The sequence below is a fragment of the Labeo rohita genome, chromosome 18, assembly GCF_022985175.1.
Source record: "Labeo rohita strain BAU-BD-2019 chromosome 18, IGBB_LRoh.1.0, whole genome shotgun sequence".
Taxonomy (NCBI): domain Eukaryota; kingdom Metazoa; phylum Chordata; class Actinopteri; order Cypriniformes; family Cyprinidae; genus Labeo; species Labeo rohita.
In genome coordinates this window covers 30261962-30279249 of record NC_066886.1, presented here as the reverse complement: position 1 = coordinate 30279249, position 17288 = coordinate 30261962, and the positions used below count along the sequence as shown (strand labels likewise).

General features: G+C 36.0%; 1 protein-coding gene across 1 annotated transcript; it reads right to left on the bottom strand.

Moving 5' to 3' along the window:
• Window positions 1–223: 223 nt before the first annotated feature.
• Window positions 224–16964, bottom strand: treh (trehalase (brush-border membrane glycoprotein)). Its single transcript, XM_051135289.1, has 15 exons — window positions 15922–16964; window positions 15355–15455; window positions 15109–15256; window positions 14757–14844; window positions 14280–14380; window positions 11990–12082; window positions 11560–11676; window positions 11327–11449; window positions 11082–11131; window positions 8560–8760; window positions 6820–7037; window positions 6244–6355; window positions 2838–2950; window positions 908–961; window positions 224–469 (listed from the first exon to the last, which is right to left on the bottom strand). The coding sequence occupies exons 1-15, from the start codon at window positions 15990–15992 to the stop codon at window positions 332–334; spliced, it is 1728 nt and encodes a 575-aa protein (XP_050991246.1). The 5' UTR covers window positions 15993–16964; the 3' UTR covers window positions 224–331.
• Window positions 16965–17288: the final 324 nt, after the last annotated feature.

Sequence of the window (17288 nt, the reverse complement as noted above, 5' to 3'; positions counted from 1 at the left end):
CAACTAGCTAGCTACCAACCCAATTTTTTTTTTTCATTTTAAATATTATTTAATCTGGCTGTGGTAATGCAACGTTTGCAGTTTTAAAAAAATGACACAGTTCTACAGCAGCAATATAACAAATGTACACAAGAAATTACCAATCCCTGCAAATGACATGCAGATTATATATATATATATATATATATATATATATATAATTGATTGATACGTTTTCAAAAAAAAAAAAAAAAAAAAAACACAAGCTAGTCAGACAGAAAGACACTGAATAATTTCAGCTTCAGCTGTTGAAGGGCAATGTGGGATTTTCTCCAGACATCACAGATCAGGATCAGAACAGAGATTTTAAGATGGGATAGAGGAGTCCAATGAGAATGCTGGCATTCAGGACACTCCCTCCAGAGCTCAGCCTATCACCATACTGGTTCAACAGCTGCAGAGCAGCCCCATTGGTCCATCCGAATCCCAACTATGACAACGAAACAAGATTGAGGTTTTGGGTTATTATTCACGCCCCTTGCATAAACCACGCGGGATGAGCTATTCACCATAGTTTAATAGTTTAATTCGGTTTGGGTTCTGCAATAGCAGTACCAAAGCTTGCAATACTAATGTCAATGGCTGATATAAAGACTTTTCATGACATATCTTTTGAAAATTATTCTATGAACGTAGAAATTGATGATCTGAGCTTCTATTAATTTGCCGTTCCTTCTCTAGACACTCTATTGGTCCTCAGGGTCCAGGAGAAAATGAGATTCTACATTTCAAGAATGGTTCTGCTGGGCTGAAGAACTCTAATTTACCCCTAATTCCTCCAGAGATTAAAATGTCTCCGAAACGCTGTGCCCAGCTCTGAAGCAGATTTATGAATTTGAATATGTAAATATGAACAGGCCATTAATACCTGAACTTCATACTCGCCACCTCCTCCGGGCTTTCCATCACCGTTGACATCGTACTGTAACAAGGACATGGGGTGAAGAGAATTGCAGAGAAAAAGAGAGAGAGTAAGAAAGTTAAGCGAACGCTGTGCCATAATTGTTCATTTATATGCGACATTTTATTTATTTATTTTTAAAAAGCCGCATTTACATTAAAAATGGCATCCATTTTCTTCCAAGGGATACCAATTTTTAACAATAACTTTTAAACCTTTAAGACAAACCTGTTGTGAACATCGAATTTAAGAGATGGCTTTAACAAAAGCATACACCATTGATTATTTTAATTCAAAATAATAATGTTTTGGAATTCATGATGAAAAACTACATTACCCATGATGCTGAGCAAAATTCACAGAATCACAGCCAGTAAATCACGCCAAAAAAAAAAAAAAGTCTCTTTCATGAAGCTCCGCAAATGGCATAATCAGGTTGGTCCCCGTATACATCAGGGGTGCTCAACCCTGGTCCTGGAGATCGACTTTCCTGCAGAGTTCAGCTCCAACCCTGACCAAACACACCTGAACCAGCTAATTAGGATCTAAAGGAGCACTTGATAATTACAGACAGGTGTGTTTGATTAGGGTTGGAACTAAACTCTGCAGGAAGGTAGATCTCCAGGAACAGGGTTAGGCACCCCTGCCGTACACTCTCTTATATACATGACATTTTTAGAGGCAATATATTTTAAGCATTCAAATAACCCTTTTCACAAGTTTGGAAACCCTTGGGTCTTAATACTGTGTGTGGTTACCTGGATAATCTATGATTGGTTGTGACGGTTGTTCATGAGTCCCTTGTTTGTTCTGAACAGTTAAACTGAGAACTGTTCTTCAAAAAAATCCTCCATGTCCTGCTGATTCTTTGGTTTTCCAGCATCTTTTGCATATTTGAACCCTTTTCAGCAGTGACTGTATGATTTTGAGACACATCTTTTTACAATGAGGATAACTGAGGGACTCAAACACAACTATTAAAAAAAGGTTCAAATATTCACTGATGCTCCAGAAGGAGACACAATGCATTAAGAGTGGGGGGTGAAAACTTTTGAATTGGAGGAAGATATCCAAATTTTTCTTATTTTGTTGAAATATCTTTTTTTTTCTATTTAGTACTGCCCTTCAGAAGCAACAGAAGATACTTGCATGTTTCCTGAAAGACAAATTAAGTACAATTTACCTTGATTTTCAAATTCAAAAAGTTTTCACCCTACACCTCATCGCGTTTCCTTCTGGAACATCAAGTGAATGTTTGAACCTTTTTTAATAGTTGTGTTTGAATCCCTCAATTTCTGTTACTGCTGGAAAGGGTTCAAATATGCAAAAGATGCTGGAAAACCATCAGCAGGACATCTAGGATTTTTCTGAAGAACAGTGCTCAGTTGAACTGTTCAGAACAAACAATGGACTCATAAACAACCATCGCAAAACAACAACAACAAAAAAAAAAAACAATCGTAGATCATTCAAGTAACCACACACAGTATTAAGACTCAAGGGTTCCCAAACTTTTAAAGGGGGTTATTTTGATAATTTCAGCTATTTTTTTGTCTATATGTAAACATCTTTTATGTAAAATATCTTTCCCAGGACAATACTAAATAACAAATATCATGCATTTTGTATGATCTTTCTCATTTTGTTAAAATTGTTCACATTTTTACAGATTCTGCAAGGGGTTCCCAAACTTTCGCATGCCACTGTATATTCTTACTCTTAGTATACAGTCTTCAAATTTGGTCTTTTTGTCAGATTCCCAAAGTAAATGTTGCATTAATGCTTCAATGAATACTTTTTTTTTTAAATGCCCATGTGGAGAATTAATGGAAAAAATACTTCCAGGTGGATGGCCACTAATGCAGTCTATCGATCAGTTTTTCTTGGTAGACTTTACCTTCTCAAACATGGCCTCATATTTGATATACGCCCGCCAGTTGGTCTGAATCCACCGTTGGGCCAAACTGAAGGCGAGCTCTTTAGCGTGGGCTGAATCGAGCCTCGAGAGACCTGCAAAGACATGATGGATGGGGTGAGAAGTTGGTGGGTCATTTAAATGGCAAATTCACCAACTACTGAGCATCATTAATCACATCTTAATAGTCACTTCCCAAACTCACAGACAAGATGTGACAGCAGGTAAATTGAATTTTGAAAGGAATAATGTGATTTAGTTCACACATCGAACAGACTGAAGATTCTTCAGGCGCACTGCTTCAAGTTATAACTGAATTGGCTGATCTGCAAAATGTATGTTTGATGCTGATGTATTACAGCCAGCCTGCACCTTCAGATAAACAGCAAACCACTGTATTGAATCACAGTGTTTCATTTTTGCAGACATGTTCTCTCCCGATCATTTGGTTCCCAATGAAACAAAATTTTCAGCGCGGAAAAAACCTGAGAGAACTTGATTTTAAAGTCAGCCTGATAGAAGCAAAATGGCAATTGCATGTCTTGCCCTTATTCTCAAAAGCTATGAACAAAACTACATAAAGTAAATTAATGAAAAACTATATATATAAATATATATATATTTATTTATATATATATATATATATATAAATTGTAATGTCATACTGCAGGGGTGCCCAACCGTGTTCCTGGAGATCAACTTTCCTGCAGAGTTTAGTTCCAACCCTAATCAAACCCACCTGTCTGTAATTATCAAGTTCCTTGAGATCCTAATTAGCTAGTTCAGGCGTGTTTGGTCAGGGTTGGAGCTGAACTCTGCAGGAAAGTCGATCTCCAGGACCAGGATTGAGCACCCCTGTCATACTGTGTTGATTCACCACTATACACTACCACGCAAAAAATTCTGAACAGTAAGATTTTTACTGCAGTTCTTACATTTATTTGATCCAAAGTACAGCAAAAACAAAAAATTTGAAATATGTTTACTATTTAAAATAACTGTTTTCTATTTGAATATATTTATAAAATATAATTTATTCCTGTGATTTCAAAGCTAAGTTTTGCATCATTACTCCAGTACTATGACCCTTCAGAAATCATTCTAATATTCTGATTTGCTGTTCAAAAAACATTTATTATTATTATTGTTATTGTTGAAAACAGCCGAGTAGAATTTTTTCAGGCTTCTTTGGTGAATAGAAAGTTCAGAAGAACAGCATTTATATCTGAAATAGAAATCTTTTGTAACATTATAAATGTCTTTATCATCATATGATACATTGATACATTTAAAGCATCCATGCTAAATAAAAGTATTAATTTCTATAAATTCTTCAAAATCTTCAAATTCTTTTAATTTTAGATAAATGTTGCTCTTTGGATCTTTCTATTATCTATTAATCTATTAATCAAATAATCCTGTTTTAAATATTGATGATCATAAGAAACATTTCTTGAAAAGAAAATCAACATATTAGAATGATTTCTGAAGGATCATGTGACACTGAAGACTGGAGTAATGGTGTTGAAAGATTAGCTTTGATCACAGAAATAAATTACATTAAAAATGTATTCAAATAGAAAGCAGTTATTTTAAACACTAAACATATTTCACAACATTACTGCTTTTGCTGTATTTTGGATCAAATAAATACAGACTTAGTGAGCAGAATAGAATTCTTAAAAAAAAAAAAATATTAAAATTATTACTGTTCAAAATCTTTTGACTGGTCGTGTATGTCCATGGTTAAACATGATTACCACTGGCCTAGAGAACTATTTGTTTAGCTGTTAAAATTAACCAACACCCTGCCCATTCTCTGTTCTGGAAGGGTGACCAGATGACAGTTCATTCTTACAACTATCCTGGATGTTAAAAAAATGTTTGGCCCAACAGATGTAGCTCTTTATTTAATACTTTATGCTCTATTAATAGGTCAAAGAACTACACAGCCCACCCACTCTCATTACATAAGGCTACACATCACACTGCTGCTGGCTTTTATATGAGAGTAAAAGTGTGAATCACAGTGAAGCTAGTTTAAAATGTTTATCTGTAGCCACTAAACAAAAGAACGTGGCTAGAAAAACAGTATCTGTCCCGATTTTATCAACTAATCTGGTCACACCTGGCCTAGATGATGACATTTTGACCAAAAAGGTATTAAATTATTATTGAATACACAAATATACTGATAAATTATGCACAATAAGACAAGGCCAAAAAACAAGGGCAATATAATATTAAGTTTTTTGTAATTTCATTACAAAATGTAACTATATTATTGCCCAGCTTATATAAAGTTGTATATATAATTGTGTCCAGCTTTTCTGGCATAACTATAAATATAGTATATTCACATAGGGCGATATATAATACATAGCAAATTTCAACTGCTTGATTTCTGTATTGTCACAAAATGCTGCAGTTGAGGTAAAACGTTTACATACACCTTGCAGAACCTACAAAATGTTAATTTTACCAAAATAAGAGGGATCATTCACAATGCATGTCATGTTATGCATGCTTATATGCAACTATTACAGAAGGTTCAAACGCTCACTGATGCTCCAGAAGGAAACATGATGCATTAAGAGCCGGGGGTGTAAACTTTTGAACAGAATGAGGATGTGTACATTTTTCTTTTTCTTTTTTTTTTTGCCTAAATATCATATTTTTTTCATTTAGTATTGCCCTTCCAAAGGTACAGAAGATACTTAAATGTTTCCCAGAAGACAAAATAAGTGTTGATAGCCTGATAGCCTTGTGGTTAGTGCGCTGACTTACACAGCACAGCTGTGAATCAAACTTGGCAACCCAAGTTTGATTCCCATCTCGAGGTCCTATGCGGAACAAGTTCCCCTCTATCTACCCAATACTTTCCTGTCATCTCTCCACTGTCCTGTCTGAATAATAAAGTAACTAAAAGCCCAAAAATATAACTTTAAAAAAAAAAAAAAAAAAAGGACAAAATAAGTTAAAAAAGTTTTCACCCCCCCGGCTCTTAATGCATGGTGTTTCCTTCTGGAGCATCAGTGAGCGTTTGAACCTTTTGTAATAGTTGCATACGAGTCTGTCAGTTGTCCTCAGTGTGAAAAGATGGATCTCAAAATCATACAGTTATTGTTGGAAAGGGTTCAAATACATTAATGATGTATGATAACAAAAAAATCAAAATATTGAGAAAATCACATAATGTATATTACTAATCAAAAATTAAGTTTTCATACATTTACAGTAGGAATTTTACAAAATATCTTAATGGAACATGATCTTTACTTAATTTCCTAATGATTTTTGCCATAAAAGAAAAATCTATAATTTTGACACGTACAATATATTTTTGGCTATTGCTACAAATAAACCCCAGCGACTTAAGACCATATACCCTCAATAATCATTTGTTGAAGTGGAGGCCAGGCGTTGGGCATGTCCCACTGCTGCCCACTTTCACTAAGAGAAGTGGGAACCCCGTTAGGATAGTCCAGAGCCCCACTACCCTAAACGGAGAGAAAGAGAGACAGAGAGAGAATAAATAACCAGAATGAAGAAAGGTTTATGAAAAGCAGAAATATTATGCAAAGAGTGCCATCTGCTGTTGAACATGGAGTTTGCTTCGGTAACAAGATGGGAAATGCAACCTCCCACTGTTTGAGATCTCACTTTTTCCTGTGAAGCCTAAAAATGCTTTTCTGTTATATTTGAGACAAATTAATAAGGAGAAATATTGGAAGTGAACGGCAGTGTTACTCAAGAGGGAATATACTGATGCAAAGAAATTGCAATATTAATTCACTGTGAGTGTGGATATAAGGTCTTATTAAAGCAGTAGTCAGAGGTGAGACATCTGGAGCTTGTCTGCAGGAAGGAAGCATTCCATATGTTGTGTGCCGTCTATGAAATCACACACTATAAAAGCCAGTTATTGAGATAATTTGTAAGGTTTGTAATGTGACAGGCTCACCGTCAGGTATTGCACAGCCTGATTGCCCATCTCTGGCTTAGAGTAACATTGTGCCCAGAGAGGTGCCAGGTTGGATGGGTAGAAGGACTGGTGCTGGGTCTCGTTCACTAGGCTGAAGTCAAACCAGGCTCCTTTTTCTGCATCCCACAGTAGACTTTCAACCGCTTTAATTCTAGCAGAAAGTGCCTTCTCATATTCCAATGCCTTCTCTTCATTACCTACAGAAAATATCCCAGAGTGCTTTTAATATAACACACAAGCCACACTGTTCAAACTCTGCTGCCTTATTATTATAGCTAAGGGAACTAAACAAGCATCTTTATCAAATATACACATATACAGGTGTTTGGGGGTCAGTGAGTTCTCTTTTTTTGCATTACATTTATCAAAAGTGACAATAAGGACTTTACATTGTTACACAAATTTACACTGTTACAAATTACAAATTTAAATTAATTAAAATTCTAATTCAAATACATGCTGCTGAATTTTTTATTCATCAAAAAAATCCAAAAAATGTAGAGCATTAAGACATTTTGAACACGTACATTAACAAAAAAAATCTATATATTATTAAAATTAATAATAAACAAATGTTAGCACTCGGAGAAGATAGATGACCATCATTTATCCTTTAAGCAGTAGCCTAACGAAGTTATTAAAAAATGAAATTACTTTAGATTAGATTAGATGGATACATTAACTACAAGTGATAATGGCAAATATTTGGACCATCAAACAAAGTGTAATTTCCAATGTGAAATCTGCCTCAACTTCAGTGTGAAGTGTTTTATCTTTAATTTAATTGATATTATTGTTGACTTAAAAACTATTAATTACAAAAATAAATTATTTATTGATAACCTCTAAAACGTTTGTTATATGGTCCACAAAACCAGTCATAAGGGTCAATTTGTCAAAATTGAGATTTATACATCATCTGAAATAAGCTTTCCATTGAGGTATGGTTTGTTAGGATAGCACAATATTTGGCCGAGATACAATTATTTGAAAATCTGGAATCTAAGGGTGCAAAAAATTCTAAATATTGAAAATCGCCTTTAAAGTTGTCCAATGCATTAGCAATGCATATTACTAATCAAAACATTAGGTTTTGATATATTTACAGTAGGAAATTTACAAAATATCTTCATGGAACATGATCTTTACTTACTATCCTAATGATTTTTGGCATAAAAGAAAAATTAATAATAATTTTGACCCCATACAATGTATGACCTGTGTGACTTAAGACTGGTTTTGTGGTCCTGGGTCACATACAGTATATGATGACTAATTCTAATGATTTTTTAAAAATGTGTGTATGAGGGGGTGACTACCATTGGGACACAAAGACTGCAGGAATAAAAGAAAATTGGATATGTTGACAGCGTATTATAGGTTTAATAGAGTGTACCCTGCTGGGAATTATAATTGTTTACTCAGAATTCAAACTCAGAAAATGATTCATATTTGATGACTGATACAGTGCACCATATCAAGGGAAAAAATGAGTCATTTTAGATGCTTTTCTGACAAAAACAGAAGAGGAAATCATGGGGAGAAGATATGAAACAGGGAAATTAAATTTGAATCACAAAGTGATTTCAAAATAGCATCGTCCACTGAAAATGTGCATCAATTCGACTGGATTCTTACATTTTACAAAAGATTTTAATATGAGTATTCATTTAAATTAGGAGTGTGTGTAAATACACACGTGTTTTTTTACTCTTTTACCCATAATCCTGTGAAAGGAGGCCAGCAGACGCTCATTGCGGCACAAAATGGCATTGAGGTCAGCAGGCAGGATGGAGCTTGTCCGCGTGTCACTCAGGGTGCCGCTGTTTCTGCCTGTGCTGTCTATATACCAGCGAGAAGAGAAATCCCAGCCTGACTCTGCACCAGATGTCAATTCCACCCAAAGTTTCTTCTGAGCCTCTGTAATACACAAACTATATTCATGCATATAAACACAAAAAACAACAAGGATAATCCCTTTTAATATGAGTCTGTTACTGATCTTGTTGTGGTACACATAAGCATCAGAATATTAAAGAAACAATTAACCCAAAATGATTTGCTGAAAATGTATTCACTTTCAGGTCATGCAAGATGTAGACGAGATTGTTCATCAGAACTGATTTAGAGAAATGTATCATTTTATCACTTGCTCGCCAATGGATCCACTCTGCAGTGAATAGTTGCCATCAGTCCAAACAGCTGATAAAAACCTCACAAATAAATGTCTTGTGAAGCAAAAAGCCGTGTTTTTAAGAAACAAATCAGTCATTAGAGTAGAAGCTCACTTCCAGAGCAAAAATTTACAGATCATTTACTCACCCCCTTGTCATCCAAGACGTTCGTGCCTTTCTTTCTTCAGTCGATAAGAAAGTAGTTTTTGAGGATAACATTTCAGGATTTCTCTCCATATAGTGGACTTCAATGGTGCCCCCAAGTTTGAACTTCCAAAATGCAGTTTAAATGCAGCTTCAAATGGTTCTTAATGATCCCAACTGAGGAAGAAGGGTCTTATCTAGCAAAACAATCGGTCATTTTCTAAACAAATTGACAATTTATATACTTTTTAACCTCAAACCTCTTGTCTAAGTCTGAGTGATTTTTTTTTTCCGGTTCAATACGGTCAATACAGTTTTTTTCCCTTTTTTTTTTAGCGGACTTATGCCTATTATTATATAGGACAGTGTAGGTCAGGGGTCACCCAAACTTGTTCCTGGAGGGCCGGTGTCCTGTAGAGTTTACCTCCAGCTTTCCTCAACACACCTGCCTGAAAGTTTTAAGTATACCTAGTAAGACCTTGATTAGCTGGTTCAGGTGTGTTTGATTAGGGTTGGAGCTAAACTCTGCAGGGACACCGGCCCTCCAGGACCGGATCTGGTGACCCCTGGTGTAGGTGGACAGGAAGCGAAGTGGAAAAGAGAGAAGGGGGTGGGATCGGGAAAGGTCCACGAGCCGGGATTCGAACTCAGGAAACCCACAGTGAAACGGTGCTTTATGTCAGCGCGCTAACCACGAGACTATTGGCGCCAACACGGTCAATACAGTTAGGGCATGTTGAAAAACTCCCATCTCGTTTTTCCCCAACTACAAAACGCTGCAGAAGTACCAACCCAGTGTTTACAAAGTGAACATGCAAAGAAGATCAAACACCCTTTACCAAAAAAGGTAAAACAGCAATGTATTACGGTTTTGACATTAAAGAAAACAAAACGGGAGTTTTTTGACATACCCTAACTCTATTGACCTGGATTATACAGACTACGCATGCACATCGCAGAGACAAGACAAGACGAGCATTTGAGGTTAAAAAGTGTATAAATTAATTTTTTTTTTTTTTTTTTTAGATAAGACCCTTCTTCTTCGGCTGGGATCGTTTAGAGCCCTTTGAAGCTGCATTTAAACTGCATTTTGGAAGTTCAAACTCAAGGGCACCACTGAATTCCACTATTATGTAGAACATTCCTGAAATGATTTCCTCAAGAAACAATTTCTTATCGACTGAAGAAAGACAGACATGAAGATCTTGGATGACATGGGGGGGGGGTGAGTACATTATCTGTAAATTTTTTGTTCTGGAAGTGAACTTCTCTAAGGGATTTTAACTTTAAACTGTCACTTTTCATCAAAATACCACACCATCTGCTGTTGTCCTCTCACATCAGAATCCACATATTTACTGACAACAGTTTTTGACTGTTTTCACTTGTAAACAGTGCTTGATCTGTGCATGTTTCTTTCCTGATTCAGACAAATCAACTTTTTCCACTGGAGAAGCAATATTATGGATAGATAACTTTATAGCCAAGAACAAAAAAAATTGATGTTTTTATCAGCTGTTTGAACTCTCATTCTGACGGCACCCATTCACTGCAGAGGATTCATTGGTGAGCAAGTGATGGAATGCTACAGTACATTTCAGAAACAAACTCATCTACATGAAAGACTAAATATTCCAAGGCACTCATGTAGAAAAACAGTCGTTTTTCTACACGAGTGCCTTGGAATATTTCGTCTTTCAGCTGATATTTACCTCCAAATATCCAAAGAGCACCGCTGATTTATTGAAGAGACCAGTGCAGCATTCTTGGCCTTTGTTATTTTGTTAAAACTCATCTACATCTTGGATGATCTGAGAGTGTGTACATTTTCCGCTAATTATATTTTTTGGTGAGCTATTCCTTTAATGGGTAAAATGAGTCAAAGTACTTGCATTTTGGCCTGGATAGTACTTAGATTCCTACCTTCTGACAGGCCCTCAGCCAGTTCTACATCATCACTGTACGACTCAGGTCTGCAAATAATCACACATTTAAATACTGCAGCGTATCCATATGTGTTACTTTATTACAGTATTGAGAATCACATGAATATGAAACTTAAAGTTAAAATTAGGCTTAATTTCCTTATGCAAAAGCTAATTTCATTTTGCTTTTGGGGTGAACCAGACATGTTTTTTTAAAGGCACAGTGTTAATGAGTTCTCTCACCTGGGCCTGTCCACTGGTACATTATATCGATTCAGGATGTGAGTCAGTCCACTCATCGTCACAGCACGAGAGCGATTCTGCATCCAAAAGCTGTACTCTGTTTCCAATGCTGGCAAAACCTGCCTTAACACATACAGAGCACATGCAGTGCAGAGGTGTTGCTCAGAGAAGCTCAGCACAACACCTCGATATTCAACAAACCTGCAGGAGGGCAGTTTAGTCAGAAAGGTTACCTAAGGAAGTCTTTGTCTCTGGTGACCTCATAGAAGCTTTCCACCATTAGCGGAAGGAAGGGAGGCTGACTACGACGCTGGTAATAAACTCGACCACCGTTTGGCACAAAGCCATATCTGAATGGAAGTGAAGTGAGTAAGCGAGCGGTTTTACTGCTTTACTGAGGATTTTTGTATTGTTAACAGTCAAGAACAAAGCTTGTGCATTTCTTAATTAAATATTCTGAACTGAAGCAATGATACTTAGTTCAACCCCACAAAATAAATAAATAAAACACTTACAAATTACATGAAGGTGAATAAATAATGAATTTCATTTAACAGCTGAATCAAACATCTGTTATTTTGTGGTAATGCTTTGAAACAATTAAACTGATCATGTGTGAAGTGTTTTGTATCTGTATGTGTGAAAACCAAGAAAAATAAACACCTTTCCACCAGGTACACAAAGTTCAGAATCATTCCTCGAGCTGTCTCTGTCATCTCAGACAAAAGGAGACCATTTAGTACCCAATACGAGTCCCTGAAGAACAAAAACACCTTGATTATTACAATTTCCAAAGTAAATACAAAACTAATCACTACTTGGCTATGGTGCTGTGGGTAGTTGTCAGGCAGGGTGCTTCTATGTGTTTATTAAAGTCACCATGAAATCAAATTTGACAGTATTGATAATATTTATCCGTGAATGATGTGTGCACCAGTATGAGGGCTGGCCGTGGACATACATTGACACCTAGTGGTGTGGATGCAGCATCATGTATAAGTTGTCAATTACCAATGCCAGTGTAGAAATTCACTATTGTCCAAAAACAGTGCAGTCTCCAAGGTAAAGAAATACAGTGCATTAGTGCTCGTCCACTTTTTCAGCAGTGTTGGTTCCAGAAGTATTTTTTTCCACAGGGTTTAAAAAAAAAGAAGTCTATAGTCATTTGTTTAAAAGTATATAGTCTTTGGTAAAGTGTTACAAACCATGAACCAAGCCAAAGAGCTATGAGGTGAACCACAACATTACAAATTTGAATTTGAAGCAAAAAAGTATTACAAAATTAGACAAAAAAGAAAGGCAGAAGACCATGCACTTAAAAAAAAGAGAACGATCTACAGAAGCATTGTGAATTAAAAACAATGTTAAAATATATTTATTATTTAAATTGTTATTGTTGTTATTGTTGCTATTTATTTAAATTTGTTGAATACATCCACAGGAACAATATATATTACATTTATAACAATATAGTATTGAAATATATTTTTAATAGGGTTGGTAATTTAATGTCTTAATTAATAATGGGGACAAATAACACGGTAACGCACTTTCCCCCGCCCCAGACCTACGTGGGTCATCTGACATTTCATACAGTTGATTGATGACAAATCCAAGGCAGGGCAACAACTCACTGTGTGATGGAGCCTAGAGAACGTAGTTAGAATGTCCTAAAGTTCAAGATATGGGGCAAAAATGCCCCTGTTTGAGTTTGTCTTCTCATATTTACATCATATAGATAAGCAATATCACACAAGCAATAGGCTAAGTGTAATATCACACGAGTGCAAATGATATCGTGTGATATTGCTTGTATGTCATATAATTGCGTGTGAGTCAGATAACTGAACTGGTGTATACTGATCTTATATAACAGTTTAATAAGTAAGTTAATGTTGTGCAAGTGTGAAGGTTTGGTTTTGACGTTGGTGGGGACATAAACTCAAACACCCCACCCCAATCAAATGACTCAATGACTTAACCATTAAGACATTTACCACCACCTACTGGCACTTTGTATTTATTATTTAGAGTATCATTTCATTAAAAAAAATAATTTCATATTTCCATAGTAACAATAATAAAATAGGGCTGGCAAACGATTAATCACATAGAAAACAAAAGTTTGAGTTTGCCTAATATATGTGTGTGTACTGTGTGTAATTATTATGTATATATAAATGCAAGCACATTCATGTATATATTTAAGAAATATTTAAGTATATGTATTTATGATCATTTCTATAAAACTTATATTTAATATAAATTCTATAAAACATATTAAATTCTTAAAAATTATTACAAATATTTTGTACATAACACATTTCTCTTAAATATATACATGAATGTGCTTGTATTTATATATACACATGATAATTACACACAGTACACACACATATATTAGGCAAACTTTTATTTTGTATGCGAATAATCATGATTAATTGTTTGCCGGCCCTAAAAATTAATAAAATAAATTATTTAAGGTATAGTTCACCCACCCAAAAATGACAATTGTGTCATCATTTATTCCCCCTCATGGTCCAAAAGAGTATATGTAATACATTTCAAACAAAAAATTACCAAACATATTTTGCTGAAGTAACTTTTTGTAATGCCTGCTGATGCTTTACACAACAATGACTTAAAAAAAATTAATAGCTTACCAGCCCTAATATTTAAGTATTTTGAAGGAGGACCGACTGGATTGTGTCATTCATAGTGCTTCATGTGAGTGGAGATTCCCCGATTGGTGGAATTTTATGTGCAGCATTATAGATAATGTAGTTTTTAACCATTAATTCTACTGTTAAACATAAAAAATTTGCTAAAATAATGAAAGCAGATGGCAAAAGCACATACCATTGACTGACAACTGTGGAACTCACAACAGGTCTGTCTTTAAAGGTTTAGGGTTAGGTTTGCATGGATGCATGCGATAAATGGAGAGACTAACCAGTAATAGAGTTCCCTAAAGCGGCCACCAGGCACGACGACTGGATTTGGGGTGTAAATCTGTGAGTACAGCTCTGGGTGGTCTCTGACATCATCACGGATCTGCACAACAATGAAAATATTAGTTAGTGGCACACAGTCCTCCCCCCCCCCTCCTCTGGTGTGTAAGATGGACTAGTCCAACAGTTTAAAATGCCCTGTTGTGCCATGTGGAGTGAGTTTTTAGTTTGGTTGGCACGTGTCTTTGTGTCCCAAGTTTAGTGTTGTTTTGTTGCCTTTTTTGTTTGTTTCTTTATGGGCCCAGTTATTTGATTTGGTTTGATTGTTTGCGAACTTTGATTTTGCAAGAGTGAACCTTTTTTGTGTGTGTGATTTATTAAAGTAACTACCTTAAAGTAAGCTCCTTTTTTAATTGCCCCTCATTATTTTACTGCTTGGTCCCTCACAGTCCTATACATTAGCAAAAAACAACATTTACCTTTCGACCAAGGGATTTCCATAAACCGTGCAGTTCTTCAGCCCAGCTGCGGTATTCTGAGTCAGACACCCTGGACAAGAAGCTTGGTCTATGGAAGAGGGAAACAAAGATGGATATGGTTTAATTAACGTTCAAATTTAAAAGAATCGTTCACCCAAAAAAACAAATTGTGTCATTTATGCACCCTCAGGTCATACAGTTCCTGTCTATATAAGTTTCTTGGAACACTTGTGTTCTACTGTTAAAGTAATTCTGGTTTAGAACAACATGGTGGTCAATAAACAATGACAGAATTTTAATTTTGGGGTACTATCCTGCCATTTCAAGACAGTTCCACTCAAAATGTTCTTACGTCGAATGCCAGTCTGGAGGAGTCCACTGCTCAAACTCCTTACCCGGCTCTTCAAAGTATGTTTGCAGGAACTTCTGTAGCTCTGAGGATGGGACGGTCTTGTTTGGGAACCCTGAGCTCAGATTGGCAAAAGCCTCCACAACGACCTCTACAGGTAAGCAGGGAAATAGCAGACAGAATACAGGAAATCACAGACCTAGAGCTTTTCAGATGGGCATCAGAACAAATCAAACATGCTTGTCTCACCAGGAGCTGCAGTCAACTTCATATCTACAAAGTACTTGTCATCATCAAACAGTTTAGCCATCTGGATCTGTCGTAGGACGTCTCCAGTGCAGTAGATCTGACTGGTGGCAACAAACACATGTCAGGCATCTGATGCACAGAATAACAGGGCAGCTTGTATGTCTGCCCATTTCTTGTCTGGCACTCACAGGTTAAGCTCGTAAAACCAAGATCAATAACTTCTCCTCTACTGTTCTTCTTTGATGAAGGTTCAAAGCTCAGCTTCTGAGCACTACCACTCCACCTGCTTTGTCATTGACTCAAAGTTCAGCCATAATGAAAATACCATCTGGTGGGTGTTGAAGTCTTTTATAACACGTTAAGGACCATCTTCAAAGCTCATCTTGCATAAGGAAATTCACACTCAAGCAACAGTGATTTGCAGATGCGTTTCTCTCAAAGTAATAATTACTAATGTATTCATCTCATTCTTAAAAGGTAGCCACCTCATTGGATAATTCAGAAAAGCTGCTTAGATTATTAAAAAAAAGCATTGATCAAGAAGGCAAGTTAGTTATGGGAACTAACCTGTCACAAGGTGCCAGGAGCGTGTTCCCAGACGAGAAGAATGAAAAGATCACCAGAATTAGCCAATGCATGTTGTTAAGTTATCAGGAGTCAGTAGAACTGAACAGTCAGTGAACTTATCCTGAGTTTTAAAACTCTGAACTCTTTATCAATGATCAGGGGAGGGATCAGTTTGAAATCATTCTACAACAATTAAAAAGTTTCAACATAGCATAAGACTAGCCTGGACCTAGCTGTCAGATATCAGTATGCGGACTGTTACTAGCAGCAGCAGGAAAAGGTTACGTAAGATATATTTAGGGAAAAAACGTAAACAAAAAATACTGACATCTACTGAGACAAAGCGGTACTGGATACTGACATTCACAAACTAAAACACCAATACAGCATTTCTTAATCCTGGTTCTGGGCGCTCCTCAACACTACACATTTTGTGTCTCCCTAGTCAAACACACCTGATTTGACTCACAAGGAGCTCATTAAAAGAATCTCCAGAATCTAAAATGAGTGTTTCAGATAAGGGAGACACACAAAATTTGCAATGTTGAGGGCACGGCCAGGACCAGGGTTGAGAAACACTGCACTAATAGAATGAAATACTTTTATTTTAAGCAGAATTGGAACTCAAGTGGAACTCTTCACATTACATTCATTTACAAACACAAAGTGGGTTTTGCACAGTTTCTCATGATAGAAAAAGACAACTTAAACACATGTGGAACTTCAGTGAGCTTTATTCTCAAACAAAAACCATCACAGATGTTAACCATTGCAATTTCACACATCTCAACTCTTTAAAAATTGTAGCATCACTGAGAAAAATGCCAATTGAAATTGCCCAAATAGAAAACGAAAAAAAAAAAAAAAAAAAAAAAAAAATCTTGATTTCTTAAATTTGGTTGGTCATTTTAATCTGTAGTACCCAAAAGTTAAGAAAAAAATAAAAATATTGCAAATTTAAGGGCAAAGTTTAGAGATCAAATTTTCCTTACCCTGAACTCCCAAATTGTATATTCAAATTTTTGAAACCAATTCTCTCCATTTCCCTCCCACCCACCCACCCACCCACCCACCCACTAACCCAAACTGATGTATTCTTGCACTCCCAACACTGAACAGACTGAAATATGGTAAAGTGTCAGGAAGAGATACATCAGGGCAGCAAAAAACAAACAAACAAACAAACAAACAAACAAACAAAAACCCTTCCCACCCACCCAAATACAAACTTTAAAATAAAAAAATAAATAAAATAAAAAAACAACACTGAAGAACGAGTGGATTTCAAGATGACAATTTGGTATTCTTTAGAAAACTACTCTTAAACAGGCGAGATGTTCTCCACCCAGTTCTTCAAAATAAAGAGA